General features: G+C 34.9%; 1 protein-coding gene and 1 long non-coding RNA gene across 4 annotated transcripts in view; both read left to right on the top strand.

Annotated features, from left to right (window-relative positions):
* LOC125669425 (voltage-dependent calcium channel gamma-5 subunit-like) overlaps positions 1–19,375 on the top strand; it is a 34,721-nt gene that overhangs the window by 4,616 nt on the left and 10,730 nt on the right. The window contains exons 1-7 of one of the 3 annotated variants that reach the window (XM_056161901.1): positions 2,274–2,394; positions 3,902–4,027; positions 5,413–5,563; positions 7,646–7,707; positions 9,821–9,898; positions 17,843–17,947; positions 18,131–18,265. In XM_056161901.1, coding sequence (XP_056017876.1) covers positions 5,442–5,563; positions 7,646–7,707; positions 9,821–9,898; positions 17,843–17,947; positions 18,131–18,265 — 502 coding nt within the window. In that variant the 5' untranslated portion in view covers positions 2,274–2,394; positions 3,902–4,027; positions 5,413–5,441. Of the gene's footprint in view, positions 1–2,273; positions 2,395–2,988; positions 3,112–3,901; positions 4,028–5,412; positions 5,564–7,645; positions 7,708–9,820; positions 9,899–17,842; positions 17,948–18,130; positions 18,266–19,375 lie in introns of those variants that run through there. The other 2 variants (XM_048903911.2, XM_048903910.2) reach the window with 2 other exon arrangements.
* Positions 11,240–12,588, top strand: LOC130053980 (uncharacterized). The gene is made up of 2 exons (XR_008802205.1): positions 11,240–11,485; positions 12,243–12,588. It is a non-coding gene; the product is annotated as an uncharacterized LOC130053980 (long non-coding RNA).

Consider the following 19,375-nt stretch of genomic DNA (forward strand, 5'->3'; position numbering starts at 1 on the left):
GTACCTTGTTTGGTGTCTCCTTCAGATGACAATATGTAGTACTTTGATAGATGTCTGCTGCTTGTAAATGACTGTGATTAGTAGTACAATAGTTTGTTCTGTGTCTCTTATCTTCTTGATTTTGTTGAAAAAAGAACATTACTTCTTCTATGATGATTTTCATATTCTACAATGTATGCGTTTTAAAACGTAGAGTGAAATTAGCATTTCAAATGGTTATTTCAAGATCACTAAATATTTGAAAGAAATTATAATGGAATTCTAATTGAATTTCACAAATCATAAGCGAATATTTTACATACCTGTAATAAATTGTGATGCGGGTATGTCTCCTAACCAAGTTGTTTCTGTTTATTTTTAGGACTCACATTTTTTTTGTCATTTCAAATAAATGACAAGCTTTTACACCTTAACATGTTTTTCTGTTATGATTTATATGGAAACAAACAAATCTGCAATGTAGTCTTGAATCAATAGCACATTTTAACATAAATTGTCTTAATAAACTACTGTGTATACACGGAAACAGATACGCATTATCGTTAGATTCATTTTGACTACAGATAACTCCGTTTACCTGATCAAGATATAGGGCTCGCGGCGGGTGTGATCGGTCGACATGGGATGCTTACTCCTCTTAGGCACATGACCCTACCTCTAGTGAGTCTAGGGGTCCGTGTTTGCCCTAATACTCTTAATTTTGTATTTTTTGTTGCAATTATGAGATTTATCACTGGTCGTTAAATTTTCCTTTACATCCTTGAACAAAGTTAAAGAAATGGTTATGTTTCATGTGGAGAAAAAGATACAATGCCAACTATGCACAGAGCATATCAATGAAGAAATTGTGGATATTTAGCTGAATATAGTTCTCATTATTTTTCACTTTCCATCGTATAACAATCAGAGATAAGAATAAATAAAGGGAATTTTCCCCCGAAAACCTAAATCAATTTGCCATACGGAACGTTTACATTATTCATATGATTTTAATGGATATGTTAACGAAATCATATTGTAATAACATAATATCTGATGCTCCACATTATTGAATTAAAAAGCTCTGAATAATTCCGAACAAACCTTAACAGGTATTATATGCACTGTAGTTTATTCGCACGTTTAATTTATACCTATAATTTTGAATTGTAACCTTTTAATCATATTCTACCTTTCAATCTGTTCTTTCCTTTTTAATGAAAGTATATATACTTGAAGTATATTAAAGTTTGTATCTGTTATAAGGAAATAACTCATAAAGGTGTCCAATTCATCGTATGTCAGGAGGAAGAACTGTAGCTGGCGTGGATCATTTAGTTTGGTTTATGCAAGGTGAAGATAACGAACAGTGATCAATCTCATAACTCCTATAAGCAATACAAAATAGATAGTTGGGCAAACACGGACCCCTGGACACACCAGAGGTGGGATCAGGTGCCTAGGAGGAGTAAGCATCCCCTGTTGACCGGTCACACCCGCCGTGAGCCCTATATCCTGATCAGGTAAACAGAGTTATCCGCAGTCAAAATCAGTGTGCCAAGAACGGCTTAACAATCGGTATGAAACACGTCAGACAGCATTTGACCCAATGCGAGGTTGTACTGACGAACTAGATCGTTATAACGACCATACAATTTGCGAAATGCTGACTTCAATCGAGACTGTTGAAATCCCTGTACCATCAACTTGTTTGTCAGTAGCTTACCTCGATTTAAAAACTGACTATACGCAGAACAAGCTCTTGCATATCGAATCAGTTGAGATATATAAACACCATATGCAGGTGATAATGGAATATTGCTACATAAATATGGGAAGTTGACGATGGAGAAGCTGAAATCATCCCGTTTGTCATACAGTTGAGTTGTTAGTTTGCCGTTAATTTCTACTTTCAATAAAATATCTAAGTATGAAGCAGAAGTGGACGACTCTGTGGTGTCCTTTATTTCGAGCTCACAGGGATATATCAAATCAACATATGAATGAAAGCTATCATTGTTAATAGACAAAACGTCATCAATATATCTAAAAGTCGAATTGAAGGCCACAGCGAGAGATTTTTTCTTGTCACGTAGAAGTTTTTGAATAAATTCTGCTTCATATGAATATAAAAACAGGTCAGCTAACAAAGGAGCACAATTCGTGTCCATGGGAATTTCAACAGACTGTTGGAAGACCTGATCACCAAAGACCACGAAGATATTGTCAATGAGGAACTCTAGCATATTTTTTATTTCAACTTCAGAGTACTTGTGCGTGGATATCAGTAAAAATTTAAGGAATCGAGTTTACCAAGGCAGTTATTGAAAATTGGACATTTCGATGAATATACTATAGACGTTAGATTTATCCAATGCAATTCCAATGATGCTGTGCATGCGTGCGATTTATTGTGTAAGTTTGTGATGTAGTTGTCGTAGTCTTGTTTTATGTGTGCGTGACTATATTATCAATGCTTCATAAGAGAAAGCTAAGAAGAATTGCTCTCTCTCTCTCTCTCTCTCTCTCTCTCTCTCTCTCTCTCCTGAAGATCATGTCAAAAGATAAAAAAAGAAGAAGACATTTCTGAGAATAATGTTCCAGATCAAATTCTTTTCAATTAGGGATTGTTGTTTAGGGTCATTTATTCTGCACGTCTTGAAAATAATTCGACAAGTTCTTTCCTTCCACGCGTAAGGAGACGTCGATCGTAGAGGAAGTTAAAACTTTGTCACCGTCCAAGTAAAAAAGCAATCCCTGTGTATAGAAATTTCTATATATACGCTGAAATATAGTTTTTATTTGTCTTTATTTCTCAGTGGAATAAAATTTATGTTTTGATCGCTGTATCGTCGACGCTTCTCATGGTGATGGCTCTGAAACTAGATAATGTACATGTATAAATTCTAGATAACTTAACGGTTTTGGAATCATTTGCACCAATCGATCTCTTTGTAGTTCGATAAACCGTTTGTATAAAGTGCATTTCAATATCACATGATAGTAGACGTAGTATAAATACGTGATTATACGTGCTGACAACTTGGAAATCATAATCGTTCGACACAATTCAGCAGACGACAACCTATAGTGTCCATTCTCGGTGTCCTGTGGTCAGTTCGTTCTTTCACAGTAAGTATTTCTGACCAGTAGTGTCTGAATTATATCCTACATTTTAGGGGTAATTTCTTCGCTAGTTTCTTTGGGGAGTTTTTCTCTTATATTAATTTTTGCGGTAGGGTATATATCAAATTATATTCTATTCTACCGATTACTTTCTTAATTTACAACCTGCATTTCATTTCTTTAAACATTGGCCCTAGAGACGGTCACAACGTATTCATGAATGCTTTGCATGCTATTCGAAATTTCTAATGATGTTAATTAAAACGCAGCCAATCTTTCCATTGCTTAAGGCAATCTGCTCGTCAGTTACATATCGGAATTATTTACCGGAGTACTGTCCCTTCTCTATGCAGATTTGTATTCTGATTTCACTGATGATATACAGCTCTTATATCTCATAAATGAGAATAAAAATATTTCTGAAAGAAAGTATAAGGATTTCTAAATGTGATGAAAATGTTTGAATGTCGCTAAATATCTATCAACTAGTCAGTGGTTATCTTTAATGTTTCCTATTTTATGTCATATGTTAATGAGTGCGTTATTAGATCCAATCATCCAATCAATTAATCAATCAATCCATCAATCAGTGTTTCACACAGAATATAAGTTTTGGAGATGTAAATACGAACACTTCCTCGATAGAAAAATGTGCGCATAGCAAAATGTTCTAAAGGAGGAGATTCGATTTTTATTTCAAGTGATTAACTTTCAAATGCTGCATGTTAGCGAATGATGCATCGTATTGTCTTTCATCAATTATTTAATGGAATGTGATATTTTGATATTTCTACAGGCGACAAATTATATTCCCCAGTACGACGATCCGCAGAGTGGATAATGGCATATAATTACTCCAATGGTCGTGTTGGGGAGTGAAATAAATTAGCAGCAACCGATAGAGGTGTCCTAACAAATTCCGGTAATCTATTTTCTATATCCGGGCTTATGTAGCAGGATGTCTTTCTTTTGAATTAATGTGCCAGTCTTTGTGAAGTCTTACATCTAACAGGGTATCTTAGAATGCATATGACCTTGTATAAGATGCATCTACGTGCATGCAAGTAAATAAAGTTGGTTAAATGAACGAACTTTAGTATATGATCAAATAATTCCATAATTTCCAATTGGCTGAGATCAAACAACATAGGGGAAATAGAACGGTATGTTCACCTGCACCTGCCCTCGAGATGAAGACAACAATTGAATTCTCGCACATCGAGCCAAAACTAAATTGGGAATTTCAAAAATTGATAAGATTGATTAGTATTTTTTGGTCAATGAAAACTTGTGTTTCTACTCATTTCCGACTATCGTGCACTATAATCGTAAAGAAAATATTCCTTCTATCACAAAGGCTAGTTAACTTTAACTGACAGTTAATCATACATTTATCATAGCATTAACTGTTAGTTAAACTTAATTATATTTGTGCAAATGGGTCCTGGAGTGTGTTTGTGTGCATGTGTGTGTGTGTGTGTGGGGGGGGGGGGGGCTGAATAAACATTCAAATAAAAAAAAAATACATTTCATACTTTAATGCTATGAGTGTACATTATGAAAATCGTGATATTTTTCATACAAAGTTATCAGTCCTTTTCGTAATAATCTCCAAATCGGCAAGGCTATACAAAGTACTACCATCTGATTAGTGGTACCTTTTTACTTATGATATAAAAAAAAATGATTTGTGGTCTTTTCATTGGTAAATCACCCACCCCCTGCGCATGAGTCTATAGGCCTAAGGCACTGAGCCATGATAAACATATAGGTGTTCATGACTTTAATGCATAGTTTAACTTTACCAAGTTTGATACTTCAGAAACTCAACATACGTTCATGGATAAGTTCAAACGAGTGTACCTTATTTCTTATAGGCTAACAAGAAAGTTGGATGTTTATATTTGTCATATCGGAAAAAAGGACAAACGAAACATTAGAGTGATCTGCCCTTGGAATATGCAATGGTTTCTCTTAGCGTGATACAGCATTCGTATATTTCCTTTTCTAGTCACACATTGTTTTGGTATACAAAAATGCACACTATTCATACTTACATCTTAATAGCAATATTTTTACTGGCCAAAAAAAAAAAAGGGGGGGGGGGCTTAGAAGTACCTTAGTAGGAAAAAACACAAGGGTGCTTTGTACACGCAAGTTTAAACCAAGTGATTCTGGTTCTCCAGAAAGTATTTCTGATTAGTACATAGAGGGTTTGAAAGTGTGGAAAATTATGTAATTCCTGTTGAAAAAATCACTTCATAATGTGATATATCATTTGAATTTAAAAGAAATACCTTGTTTTAGGCTGAGCTTATGCTGCAGTAGAAGGCATCATGCGCTGTTCAATTCACACTATAACCAAGTTATCCTTGTTCATGGGAGCCACTGCTATCAGCACCATGGCGCTCGCAGTCGCCACCCATAATTGGATTATCTCGCACGAAACCACCACCCCGTACGTAAGGCTTTTTACTATATGTATATGCAATATTCAGTAAACAATTAGGTTCTGGATTTTCCAGATGTATACTACCTATGTAAAACTGTACTTCAACGCCTTGCTATTAAACAGAGATATTATTGAAGATTTTGATTACCCTATTGTGTGATTTTTATTACATTTTTTTTCATCGGAGGAGGTTATAAATGACAGGCACGTATAAAAGAGGGTCCGAGCCCACCAACCCCATAGCTTCATAGAAAATAATAACAATCTGACCAAATCACAGTCCTATATATCATGTAGGTCTGTACTTTGGTCAGATTGAAATCGTGATATCTGCCTATTTTTCTGTACTTTCAGTTGTACGTATAAAATACTAAATGTTAGTCCCTAGTTTCGATTGGACCCCTAAAAATTGCATGGGGTGGAGCCCACTTCCCTGGGAAAAAGTTATGGATCCGTGCATATATATCCGTAGTCGCCCTAGCTCTAACGATAGCACGGTCAACATTTTATCTGTAAACAAGTTCTGAATCCTTTCAAATGTATGCTACTTATATGTTCTTAAACAACGAGACATTTTCCTGATCAGTAAGACATAAACTGGCACTGAAGTCACAACAGAAGTTACTAAAAGCGTTTGCTACATTCAGCCAACGATTTCTTTTATTGTACGATTTTAGAATGCCTACCACGGAAGAGACCAACTTATGTACCTAGGACAGAAAGTTGGTGAAATTCTTTTATCGTAGATGTGTTACACGAATCCCATCTCCATGCAGGTGCTTTATGACGAAAAATGCTGATTATCGCGTAGTTTTATACGCCAGACGCGTTGTCTATGTTTGTATTGCTATGCTTGACTGTGAATATAGTATGGTTTCAAAAATCGAATATTTACCGCGATTTTCAGGGTTTGTGGTTTCAACTCTCTAGCCACAGCATACATGTAGTCCATTCGATGTATGGAATTTGATAAAATTCCCAAACGCTGAAAGTCTACACAATGCATATCTATATTTAGGTTGATGGTGAAAATTTGGGTCAATCTTTGTATCCTCAGGAAGAGCTTGCAGTTTGTAGATGGATACTGTGTTTTGAAAGGTTATCGCCAAATTCTGAATTAATTCTGATATAAAAAATTTGTGAGATTAAATGTATATATCGTTCATCGACGTTTTGTTTCGCAAGGAATAGTCGTTGTGGCGGGAAATAATACAGTGGCACTTACACAGTTCCGGTTACAAATATCAGATACTATAGGCATTGTAATTTGTTACTACCAAGAAATGCCAATTTATTGTCCAAGGCAGTCCTGATGTATATATCAATTCTAATAATGCCCTCTGCACCTTCTCCCTTAGTGAATTAAATTATGAACCAGTTTCTGAGCGTACAATGCAACTTAGATTTGTTGAAAAGTAAGTCAAGTAACAATTTTAAACCGGCAGTATACCGTATACATGTACCTTGTGTTTGTTTCGATAGTGACGATAGCATGAACTTATCATTCAAAATGATAATAATAAAACACCTGTTGGTAATCTAAAGTTATTTTATTTGTTCAACAGTTCAACAATGAAGATTTTTTTCCTCTATATTTTGTTGGTTTCATTGACAAATCACAAATAAATTCCCATATTCTATGACGTTTCTCTTACATTGCAGCCCCACAAAATCCTACATTTGCTAATTATATACATAGTGATGAAGAAATAGTCTGCGTAGAATTTCAACAATCGGTATATACCCTTTTATTTCTAGGTCCTGATCTTCAACACCATGTTACATGAAATTAAAGAACTTAAAGGATAAAACTAACAATTCTTTTATTCAAATGTCCATTGCTTCTTCTGGATTGAGTAGGAAATCCCCGTATTGCATTACCTGTTTTAGTATTAAAGGCCAAATCACTTAAAATTTAAAGGCATTTCTGAGAACCATCAAGTTTCTAACATAGTTGTGTTTAATTTCGTCATTTTTCTTTCTGTCAACATTGACCTATTCAGGTCCCTTGAAATATATTCTCAATGTACAATTCTTGATGGCCGTTTAATCTGTTACAAAATCTGGTTTTTATTTACCATTTTCAAGAGTATATGCAGACGTAGAAGGTGACTTCAACGACACAGAAGAAATGGATCCCATTGAATTTAGTAAGATTTTAAAACCATTTTTTATAGAAATGCTGGTAAATGCAGGTAATGAACTATATTTGAAACAAAAAAAATTCAAGGAGCAATATGAACTCTATGATTAAGATATCAATATAGAATATTACAATTACAACAAATTTAAAATATAAAATAAACGGGAAATCAATTGCAAGAAAGTTAACTAAACAATCAATAATAGTGTTTTATCAATTAATTGAATGATTAATTTATTGCTCTACTAGTGCATTTGGTTTTGATTTATTTAAGCAGTATTTTATCATATGTTTTTAACCGTATACCACACAAGTGCATTATGTAAGAATAGAGATCACAGCAGTGTGATATAATGTAAAATAGAGATTGTAAACTATGTCACAGCAGCGAGATATAACGTAAAATAGGGACAGCAAACTATATCACAATGATGTGATATAGCCTAGAATAGAAACAGTAAACTGCGTCACAGCAGCGTGAAATAACGTAAAATAGAGATAGCAAACTACGTCACAGCATTGTGATTTAACGTAAAATAGAGAGTAAACTACGTCACAGCAGCGAGATATAACGTAAAATAGAGACAGGAAACTACGTCACAGCATTGTGATATAGCGTAAAATAGAGAGAAACTACGTCACAGCAGTGTGATATAACGTGGAAATTCCACCGAGGGGACAAGATTCGCAGTCTAAGACGTGGATTTCCCACATATATACATGTATATATATATTCTCACATTTTAATAACAGTTTAGTGCATAAAATCAGTTTTGAGAAATTCAAAATTATTAAAATCCTCATTTGAAATTCAATGCAAAACCTAATTAGACAGGCAGGGTCAGCATATCAGAAAAAGGTTTACACTATAAGTGTAAACTAAAAAATCCAAAGTGGTCCACCAGAAAGCTACATGTATATCAAATTGAAATTTAAAGAAAACAATACGAAACATTTTATTTTACCGTGTAAATCTAAGAAAATATATAACGTCACAATCAGTGGCTCTGCACAGCAGTGTAAGACTAATAGAATCCTTCATTAGTACGAGTGTGGGATAGGGAAATTCCACCGAGGGGACAAGATTCGCAGTCTCGGACGATGCTTTGCAGAGTCCTAGACAGCGAATCTTGTTCCAGAGATTTGCAGTCTAGGACGAGGTGATAATGTAAGAAAGAAACATTTCACATGGCTAAAGTCGATCTCACACAGGTGATTATGTGAGAAAGAAAAATCTCACATGGCTGTCTCACATGGCTAAAGTCGATCTCACACAGGTGATTATGTGAGAAAACATAGTTATAGAGACAAACACAGCGGTTGCGGTAGCACAATGGTTAGAGCCAAACGCTCGACATGCAGAAGTGAGAGTCGCTGGTCTTTCGGAGATATTAATTTTAAAACGGAGGTTCCGTGTCGCAGCAGGCGTTGGTCCGTTAAAGAACCCTCACTGCTACGGTATGGAACACCAGGCATAGGTCTGAATTTGTGATACGTCACTTACAGATGGTGACTTCTCAATATGAGTGAAAAATTCTACAGTTCTGTAGATAACAAATTGTACGACCAATATTCCCACAAAGTTGACGTCATTATTAATCAAAGTACCGTTTGTTAAGCCAGTTGTCATATTCCGATCTACTAAATGTTTCTATAACGACTTTTTGTTTAATATATGTCGAGACGTTAGTTTTCTAACCATTCCAGGATCACTGGGATTGCTCTCAATCAGCGTCCAGTGACTTGCTGAATTTGACGACAAATCAAATACGTCACGACAGCCGACTAGTACACAAACATAGACTGCATCCACATGGATGTAGCCTATGCATGCCCACTTTTTGAAAGATAATAGACAGCCTGTTTGCCATTAACTTCAACCAAAATGCTGCAGGCGGTGTGCAATATACTTATATGTTTGCATCCACTTATTATTTTATAAGTAGACATAGAAGGAATAAGGCATTGAATGGTACGTCGGTCATTGTGACGTATTTTGATATCCATCAAATTCAATGAATCCTGGAATGATTCTAACACAGTAAACAAAATTTAATTCTATCCATAGAAACTTCCATGAGAGTCACAAACTTTTCAATGTAGTTCAATTTTTTTGACAGGATTAAACCTCACAACTAACTTTGGACTTTGGCAAGTTTGTCTCACAATCACGTGGTACTCCTTAAAACCCATTCCAGGTAAGTAACAGAGTCATGTTCTGAGGCTGGACTATCAACCGACCAGTGTCGATATGACATGTACTGTAGTTGAATTTTTCACACCTTACATGGTGTCCAAAACGTTGCGGTGGCGCAAGTTAATAAATCCCTTGCACCCTTCTTGCTAAGGGATAATTGTATATCTTACAAAGTGTACAAGACAACATGTTTTATTTTGTATGCACAAAGAAGATTAATATGTGTTTTTGTTTGTAAGTAATGTTAATAAACTACCAAAAATTAATTAAAATATGACAATATTTTATTTTTTCTCTCATTTTACGACATTCATGATGACGTTACGATTGTAAACAAACGCGAGCTCGAAGATACCAATCTCTACCCAGAGTTGTCGTTCCTTTCTCTCACTTACACCTCTGTTAACGTCTCAAAATAAGCAATGTTATTCCACATGTAAATCCACTTTTTTTTTTACGGCTAATAAAACTAAGAACTATTTCATAAAATATCGGGATAATGTAGGACAAGCAACTATTTGTAGATTGTTTTCCATTACTATATATTCTTCATTTACCTATGTATAGGCTTGGTGCAATAGAACTACCCAATATCCACGTTTCAACCCAAATCAATGCTTCTTGTGTCACAAAAGACTTGACATCTGCTCAATATTTATTTATTTACGTATATTTTTGTAACTGAAGTCAAAACCTTACTTTATTTGAGCATACGTGCCATTTTACAAAAATCTTGTAAAACCCTTGAAACGTTGACAGAGGTGTAAATGCGATGATCAGAGAAAATTCAGATTAATATGTTAGAACTCTTTTATGCAATGAAAATCAGGAAAGGTTATCAACCAATCAAAATCAGTCTAGGTAGTATATAAAGAGCGCCGTCACTCATTGGTAGAAGACAAGGATTAGACGTGGCTGAACAAACTTTTCCTTCCTTATCTCCCTAATAATAAGGACAATCTTTATAATAAAAGATACATGCTTGGTTAAGTGAGCCAGCATCTGAATCAACAAGTTTTCCATCTCATTTAGAGGTTTTATTTATTAGCTAAGAATCATTGCTCCGTCTCGAAGTTGTAATTGATTGTTTTATTATTTTTGTCTCTTTAACGGTTCTCAGAAGTTATCTGGGCTTATCCCACGAATCGGAACAAATAATTTTTTGAGCAGTTAGCTCAGTATGAATTGTGGAAAATAGTTTTACTGTAGTGTATTATTATTTATTGTATTTGAATAATTTTGGTAAATCCGCTCGGTTACACGTTACATAAGGAACAATAACTCTGGGTAGAGATTGCGAAAATACGTGCACTGTACGATGTCGAATTTAGTTTATTCTGAAGCAGTCCAGAAACATACACAGGCGATTCATTAAAAGTAAAAGGGCAGTTATAGATCAGGCTGCATCCGATATTCTCATAAGTGAGTGGCAGACAAAGAAAATTACAGACAAGCAGGCACGACCAAACACAGTGTGACACAGTAGGCCATTGAACATCGTGTCAGACGATCGACGAGAGGGGAGAATGGAAGTGTTAGCGATGTAGTACCCGGATCAGAGGCTGCTGATATAGTATTGAATGAATTTGTAAGTTTCTTCAATATACAAAACATTTTTTTTATGAAAATAAAATCTACAAACTAAGTAGATCTGTACTTAAATTGATCTGCGATCTTCCCGATCCCGCCTAGTCGGTCATTAGCGAATCTCGCTCCTAACGGTCAATGTATCATTATCGAAGCATCATTTTGATTAAAAAGTGTAATCTATATCATTGTTTTTATAAAATCGCCAACATATACAGCGAATTTAATTCATTAAAAAGAATTCAATGGGAAAAGGGGGTTTCTCCCATCTAGAGAATTATGGTGCGCCGTTCGTGTACAAATTAGTTAAAACAAAAGATAATTTTGTTGACTATATATACATGTATAAATATGTTTCTATTGGGCTACTAGATCGATAATTTGTTTCTGATAAGTTCTGGAAAATTAAATTATTTTATCAAATTCTTCCTTCAAAGTGTAATTGTCAAAAAGTTTTAATTTTTATAGCGTATTGAAAATGCACATTAAAAAAAATCCTGATAAGAATTTCAGTATATATTTTATAATCAGTAATTTATGCACAATCAAATTCATATATAACATTTTGCATAAGAAATTCTTTAAGAGTAACAATTTGTTGAGCAAGGCATTAAAAAATAAACCCTGGCTAGACAAAAATTGGAGTTAGTTGAAGTTGGTGTATTAGCAGTCTGATGGTAAACCCAATAGTATCTTCTGTTCTATTGTTAAGACTTTACAGTATTGATAGAAATTGACTTCCAATGTTTTCTTTTTAGCTACATCCATATTTGGTAACCACAGTGAGAGGGATTAGTCATGCTGTCATCATATGAGGAACCATACCAGGAAGTGCAGATTTCTTCCTCATGGCCACATGGAAGTTGACTGTTAAAACTGGTTTCTGGATAATAACTCAAGTACTACGTATTCTATTCAAACCAAATTTGGACATATGGATATGTACAAAGAAGGGAAGATGCCTATCAATTTGAGGGTCAGAAGGTCAAAGAATCAAGGTCACAGTGCATAGAAATTAGGAAATGCTGATGCGGGGCATATGTTTTACACATTCTGTAGTTATAAATGAATTAGTATTGTATATATGCATATATTATTTATGTTTGCTGACTATTTATCATATAATGAAATAAATATATAGAATTTATAAATATGAATTGAAGAATACACATTTCATAACAAATCATATATTGTTATTGTCTAGAATGTATGCCAGTGTAAGAAGAGGGGTGGGGACACAAAATGGTTCAAATCTTTGTTTCAATGTACACAACCCCACACATTTTTATACCCCCCGCAACAAGTTGTGGGGGGGGGGGTTATACTGGAATCGGGTTGTCCGTCTGTCTGTCCGTCCGTCCGTCTGTAGACGCAATGGTTTCCGGGCTCTAAAGCATTATCCTTTCCACCTACCGTCACCATATCATATATATGGACTACCCATGGGATGAAGATGTTCCCTATCGATTTTGGGGTCAAAAGGTCAAAGGTCAAGCGCACTGGACATCGAAGTAGCAATATGGTTTCCGGGCTCTAAAGCGTTATCCTTTCCACCTACAGTCACCATATCATACATATGGACTACCCATGGGATGAAGATGTTCCCTATCGATTTTGGGGTCCAAAGGTCAAGCGCACTGGACATTGAAGTAGCAATATGGTTTCCGGGCTCTAAAGCGTTATCCTTTCCACCTACAGTCACCATATCATACATATGGACTACCCATGGGATGAAGATGTTCCCTATCGATTTTGGGGTCAAAAGGTCAAAGGTCACGCGCACTGGACATCGAAGTAGCAATATGGTTTCCATATAAATTCTTTAATGGCTTTTTTCATCGCATGGAGATGCGGTGTTCCTAGATACCTTTTGGATCATAATACTGAAGTTTTACCTATTACCAACACCCTTTGGGAGATTGGGGTAAGCGGGGGGTATTCTTAGTGAGCATTGCTCACAGTACCTCTTGTTTTCATTTAAATTAAGCAAAAATATGATTCAAATCTATATTAATAATTTCAGAAAAAGTTTGATACAGATATTCTTCCTAGGTTGAATTTTTTGATGAAACAGGTCTTCAAATTTGTGTAATATTTTATCCAATTATATTAATTAATCTTTGATTTTTTGTAGAATTGGTGATATATTTTATGTAAAAGTTATTGAAATAATCAATTATGCTTAATTTTCATAAGATAAAAGAAAGTCAAGATTATTATGTCCTTAATATTTGTTTTATAGTGTGTTTCTTGTGAAAATTGGTGATGTTACGATGGTAATGACACGATATTACAATGGTAATGACACGATTTTACGATGGTAATGACACGATATTACAATGGTAATGACACGATTTTACGATGGTAATGACACGATATTACAATGGTAATGACACGATGTTACGATGGTAATGGCACGATGTTACGATGGTAATGACACGATATTACAATGGTAATGACACGATATTACGATGGTAATGACACGATGTTACGATGGTAATGGCACGATGTTACGATGGTAATGACACGATATTTCAATGGTAATGACACGATATTACGATGGTAATGACACGATGTTACGATGGTAATGGCACGATGTTACGATGGTAATGACACGATATTTCAATGGTAATGACACGATGTTACGATGGTAATAACATGATGTTACGATGGTAATGACACGATGCTACGATAGCGATGGTAGGATACTATTATCGTACCATGGCCATTGTACTGTCGTCCTCTTTAAATAGAATCTCTAGACAGATGTTTGGTTTTTAGGTCACCTGAGTAAACTCAGGTGACCTATTGCAATCGGTTGTCGTCCGTCGTCTTGCGTCGTCCGTCGTGCGTTAACAATTGAACATTTTTTAACTTCAAATTTTAAATTTGGTATGCAATATATTTGGGACAATGGGAACGTAAATTGTAAATTTCAGGTCTCCAGCACCCCTGGGGCTTTAGGGGCGGAGCAAAAACTGCCCAAAATTGACAAATTTTCAAAAATCTTCTCAAGAACCACACATATGTAAGAAAAACTAAATGCATGGTGATAAAGAGCAGGAATGACTCTACCAAACTTGTAAATTTCATGATCCCCTGGGTAGGGGTTCTGACCCCAGGGCGGGGCCAAACTTGGTATATAGTGTTTATGTGTAAAACACTTAAATAACATCTTCTTTAGTGCTGTTGATACTATATTGAAACTAAATAGATATTTAGATAGAGCAGGTAGTCCTTTACCAAAATTGTAATTTGATGATCCCAGGGGTAGGGGTTTTAGTATCAGGGTGGGGCCAAAATGGTCAGTTATTTTAAAATGTGTGAACAATAGACATTTTTAACTTCTTCTTGATAACCATCATTCCAATTCTTTTCATATTTGGTATGAAGCATCTTTGGAACAAGGGCGACATAAATTGTAAATTTCAGGATTCATTCATCCCTGGGGCTTTAGGGGTGGGGCAAAACCTGCCCAAAATTGACCAATTTTCAAAAATCTTTTCAAGAACCACACACGTGTAAGAAAAACTAAATGCATGGTGATGGAGAGCAGGAAAGGCTCTACCAAAATTGTAAATTTCATGATCCTCGGGGTAGGGTTCTGACCCCAGGGCGAAGCCAAACTTGTGATATAGTGTTTATGTGTAAAACACTTAAATAACATCTTCTTTAGTGCTGTTGATACTAAATTGAAACTAAATGGATAGAGCAGGTAGTTTTTTTTTTTTATACCAATATTGTAAAGTTGATGATCCCCAGAGTAAGGGTTCTGACCCCAGATGTGGGGGCAAACTTAGTATATAGTATTTATGTGCAAGTTTGTTGATACTGTATAAAATCTAAATGCATACTTTGGAATGGCAGAAAAGGATGTAAACAAAAAATTGGTGAATTTCAATCAAAACCCAGGGTTATGACTTAAGGATGAGTCCAAATTAGTCATATGTTTTGATGTTTTAATGTTAATACACTTATTATCTAAAGCCTTTCATCAGTGTATGCACTTTTGAAGGCAGTGGAATTTTAAGAACACATCTTGTTTTATACTGTTGCTGAACATTAGAATTAAGCTTTTTTTCCCTCTAGATTTCATAGCCCATGGAAGTAGTGATACTTTTTCTCACTAGTATTCAGGTGACCGATTAGGCCTGTGGGCCTCTTGTTTTTTGTTTTTGTTTTGGTTTACTGTATTTCTTTTTCATAGAGTCAAAAATATCATATACCATTTCTAAAGTTTGATGGCAACTGACAATATCTCGGATGTAAATGCATGAGAAATAAACTCTTAATATCAATATTCTGAAAAATTCTACTTCACACATCGAACTGTATGAAGCATCAAATTAACATAAAACTCAAATAATTGATATCTTTAATTACTTGAAGATATCTTAAATTCATTTGAGGTACTTGACAGTTCAATTAAAGATCTCAACAAATAATTAACGATATCTTCGATTCTGAATTATTGCGTGCATTAATTGAATTATTGATAGCATTAATCATTCTGCTGAATTGATGTTGCTCTCTCTTCAAAATATATTAATGATATCAACAATTTCAATTGATGCGCGCTACAATTCAGTTGAAGAGAGAAATAATTCAATTACTGCTCGCATCAATTCAATTAATGGACACAATAATTCAATTATTGTTCTATTGTGAAGACACCTGAATTAATTATATCATTAATTAATTCAATTAATGCGCGCAGTATAATTCTTTTAGAGAGAGCTACTATCTAATAAGAGAACAACATGCCCACAGGTATGGTATCTCCGATTTAATTGTTGCTCTGTTTAAAAGAAGTGATGATCTCTTCAATTGAATAATAGAGATCATAAAATCATTTATACCGAGCTCTAAATTAATTTCTGCGAGCAATATTTCTACAACATTGATCTGCACATCAATTGAATTGACGAGAGCAATAATTGAAGTGATGTGTTTATCAACTCAATTAATGCGCGCATCAAATCAATTATTGTGCGCAATAATTGGATTGATGCGTGCATCAAATAAATTATTGCTGTCATCAATTCAATTGATGCGCGCATTAATTCAATTGACGAGAATAGGGATTGATTTGATTCGCACCTCAAATTCAATTATTGCTGAATTATTGATTATTTGAGTTTATGTTAATATGACACTCCATAGAAACGGAGATTTAATATTGTAATTTTGAGATATCTCTTCCAAAATGCTACATTCTTATTTTAATGTTTTTATGTGCGAGGATGGGACAATAGTGGCAATTTCAACTTATAATAGCAGTTATTACTGCATTTTCTTGGGAGAGGGACACCAGGCTGGTAAATCTATTTTCCTTTAGCAAATAGTAAGGGATATTTTTTCTGTCAGAAAAAGTACCAGCCCCCCCCCCCTCCCCCTTACTCCTGATGCTACGTGGTCTACATTTATTTTCTTAAATCAGAGAAACGTGAAAATGCTTCGTGAAAAAATATATTGAAACATTATATTTTATCATCCTTCCTCTCATGAACGCATGCGCATTTGGTCTTTCACTCACGCCTAAATTTACACAGATTAAGGAGGGTCATAGTGCATGTAGGATGGTATGATCACAGAAAGCATCAACAGGATTCCATAGAAAAGTGACTAAAAGTTGACCATAAACTTCATAACAAAAGTTGGTCTTTATCAATAGATACGTCAACAGAAGTTCAGTATCACAAAGCTCCACTTTTTTGGCACGCTGTTTTTGGCTATATTTAGCTCTAAAACTTCATAGTTATTTCGGATTTCAAAGATTTCGGTTGAGCATCACTGAAGAGACATTATTTGTCGAAATGCGCATCTGGTGCCGTAATTGGTACCATATAAGTTTTACATTATGACCCCTGGGTCGAGGCCTCTGCTGGTGGACTGTTAGTCCCCGAGGGTCTCTACAGCCCAGTAGCTAAGTACTTCATTACTAGCTTGAAAATACGGATGTATATTTAATTGCTGTTACAAAATTTAGAAATTCATTTCAAAATTAAGGATTATCTCCCTCATGCATAGCTCTTATCCTTGGACGAATTTGGCTCCACTTTTTTGGCACGCTGTTTTTGGCTATATTTAGTTCCAAAACTTCATAGTTATTTCGGATTTCAAAGATTTCGGTTGAGCATCACTGAAGAGACATTATTTGTCGAAATGCGCATCTGGTGCATCAAAATTGGTACCGTAAAAGTTTTACATAGTAAAAGAAATGTGGAGATAGGGCTAAACTAACACTCTATTTCACCGCTAGGAGGCGTATAACGAAGGAATACCGCTACGGAGCCTGTGCAAAATCTAATCGTAAAACATAAATGCACAAGAATTTCATTAAGATTTCTTTTCACAGGTATGAATATGACTGACCCTACTGAAACCTGTAAAAGTTTGGTAGACTACGAATCAACGCCCTCTGATGATACTTCAAACCAAGAAACGTCATTTAAAATAGCAGGTAGGACCTAGAAGACTTGAAATATAGATTGATTACTAGTATATCCTACTCGGGGTATACTTCTAGTCTCAACAAAGTGCATGTTTTCATAAAAATATTGAAAATTTGTTTTTAATAATATTTAGACTCTCATACATTTTTGTCATTGCTCTTGACCTGAATAACCGTTTTCCCGTCTTCTAGAATCGCAAAGGAACACAGCACCTTTCTTCGTTGTCAATCTATTTTTGATGCTGTTGGCTGCCATTTTTCACGTTGTGGGCGTGGTTAAACAAAATCCCAGGACCCTAATCGCTGGAATCATTTACATCATTGCAGGTATAATGCTCTGTGTTAAACTATTATTTCAAGTCCAATCACACTGGATGTCTACAATGCTCAAAGCATTTAACCTAATGTAACACACAAGTTCTTTTCACCTTTTATTCACTGTTGTAGTGTAATGTGATCAATCACTGATGAATCAATGAATGAATCAATGACAGTGCTCCTATAAATATAAATAAAAACATTAAGCTACAAACTAGTTCTCAATTCTATATGTCTGATTAAAGCAAATGCTAAATATTGAATTCTGCTTCCTAACAGCATTGTTTAGCAAAGAATATCTTACAATACCTTGCACACGATATAGTGAATCTATGCACTCAAAATATTCACTGACAAATTATTGTGTACTTGAAAATGACAAATATATCACCAAAAACTTACACAACATCAGACACGTCTTTGTTGTTCTGTATCTCGTGCAAAAATACCGCCAATAGCAGGTTCTATTATTACACATACTGACCAATCACTGACCGTCTTCATAAGTGTGAAAAATATTACACGAAATTATTTTAACTCAACAAGAGATACTTTTACCCAAAATTAATAGAATATAATACTCTTCAAAGTCAATTATAATTAATTTTACAATACTAATCAGACACACAGAATACCAAAAATATCTAAGTAGTTGCAGAGTCTCAATGGCGCAGAGGTTAATGCCTATCGTCCATCACACGCGACCTTCTCTCGGCACCCGGTTCGAATCCCATCTGATACAACTTATTTCTTTTTTTTTTTTTTTTTTATAAAAAATGTTCTCCCCTTACAAATCTCCCAACTTTTTATCATTGCTTACCACAGCAATGGGAAAATTTACTTCAACTCTAAAAATATGTAAACATTGACATCAAAATAAATTTTAAAAATATATACAATATTTCTTTCTGCACAAGACACTCTAAACTATGTCTCTATTCTGACTTTGTTTAGTCCAAGAATCACTAAGGGTTGCGCTTAATGTAACACCAAGATTCACAATAGCATCACTAAGTTCCTTAAAGTTTGAATTCTGGACCGAAATCTGATTACAAGAGTTTGACGACACGACACTTTGTGGTAATTTAAACGGATTGGAATGTTTTCCAGCCGTTGTTC

Source organism: Ostrea edulis, chromosome 4, assembly GCF_947568905.1.
Source record: "Ostrea edulis chromosome 4, xbOstEdul1.1, whole genome shotgun sequence".
NCBI lineage: Eukaryota > Metazoa > Mollusca > Bivalvia > Ostreida > Ostreidae > Ostrea > Ostrea edulis.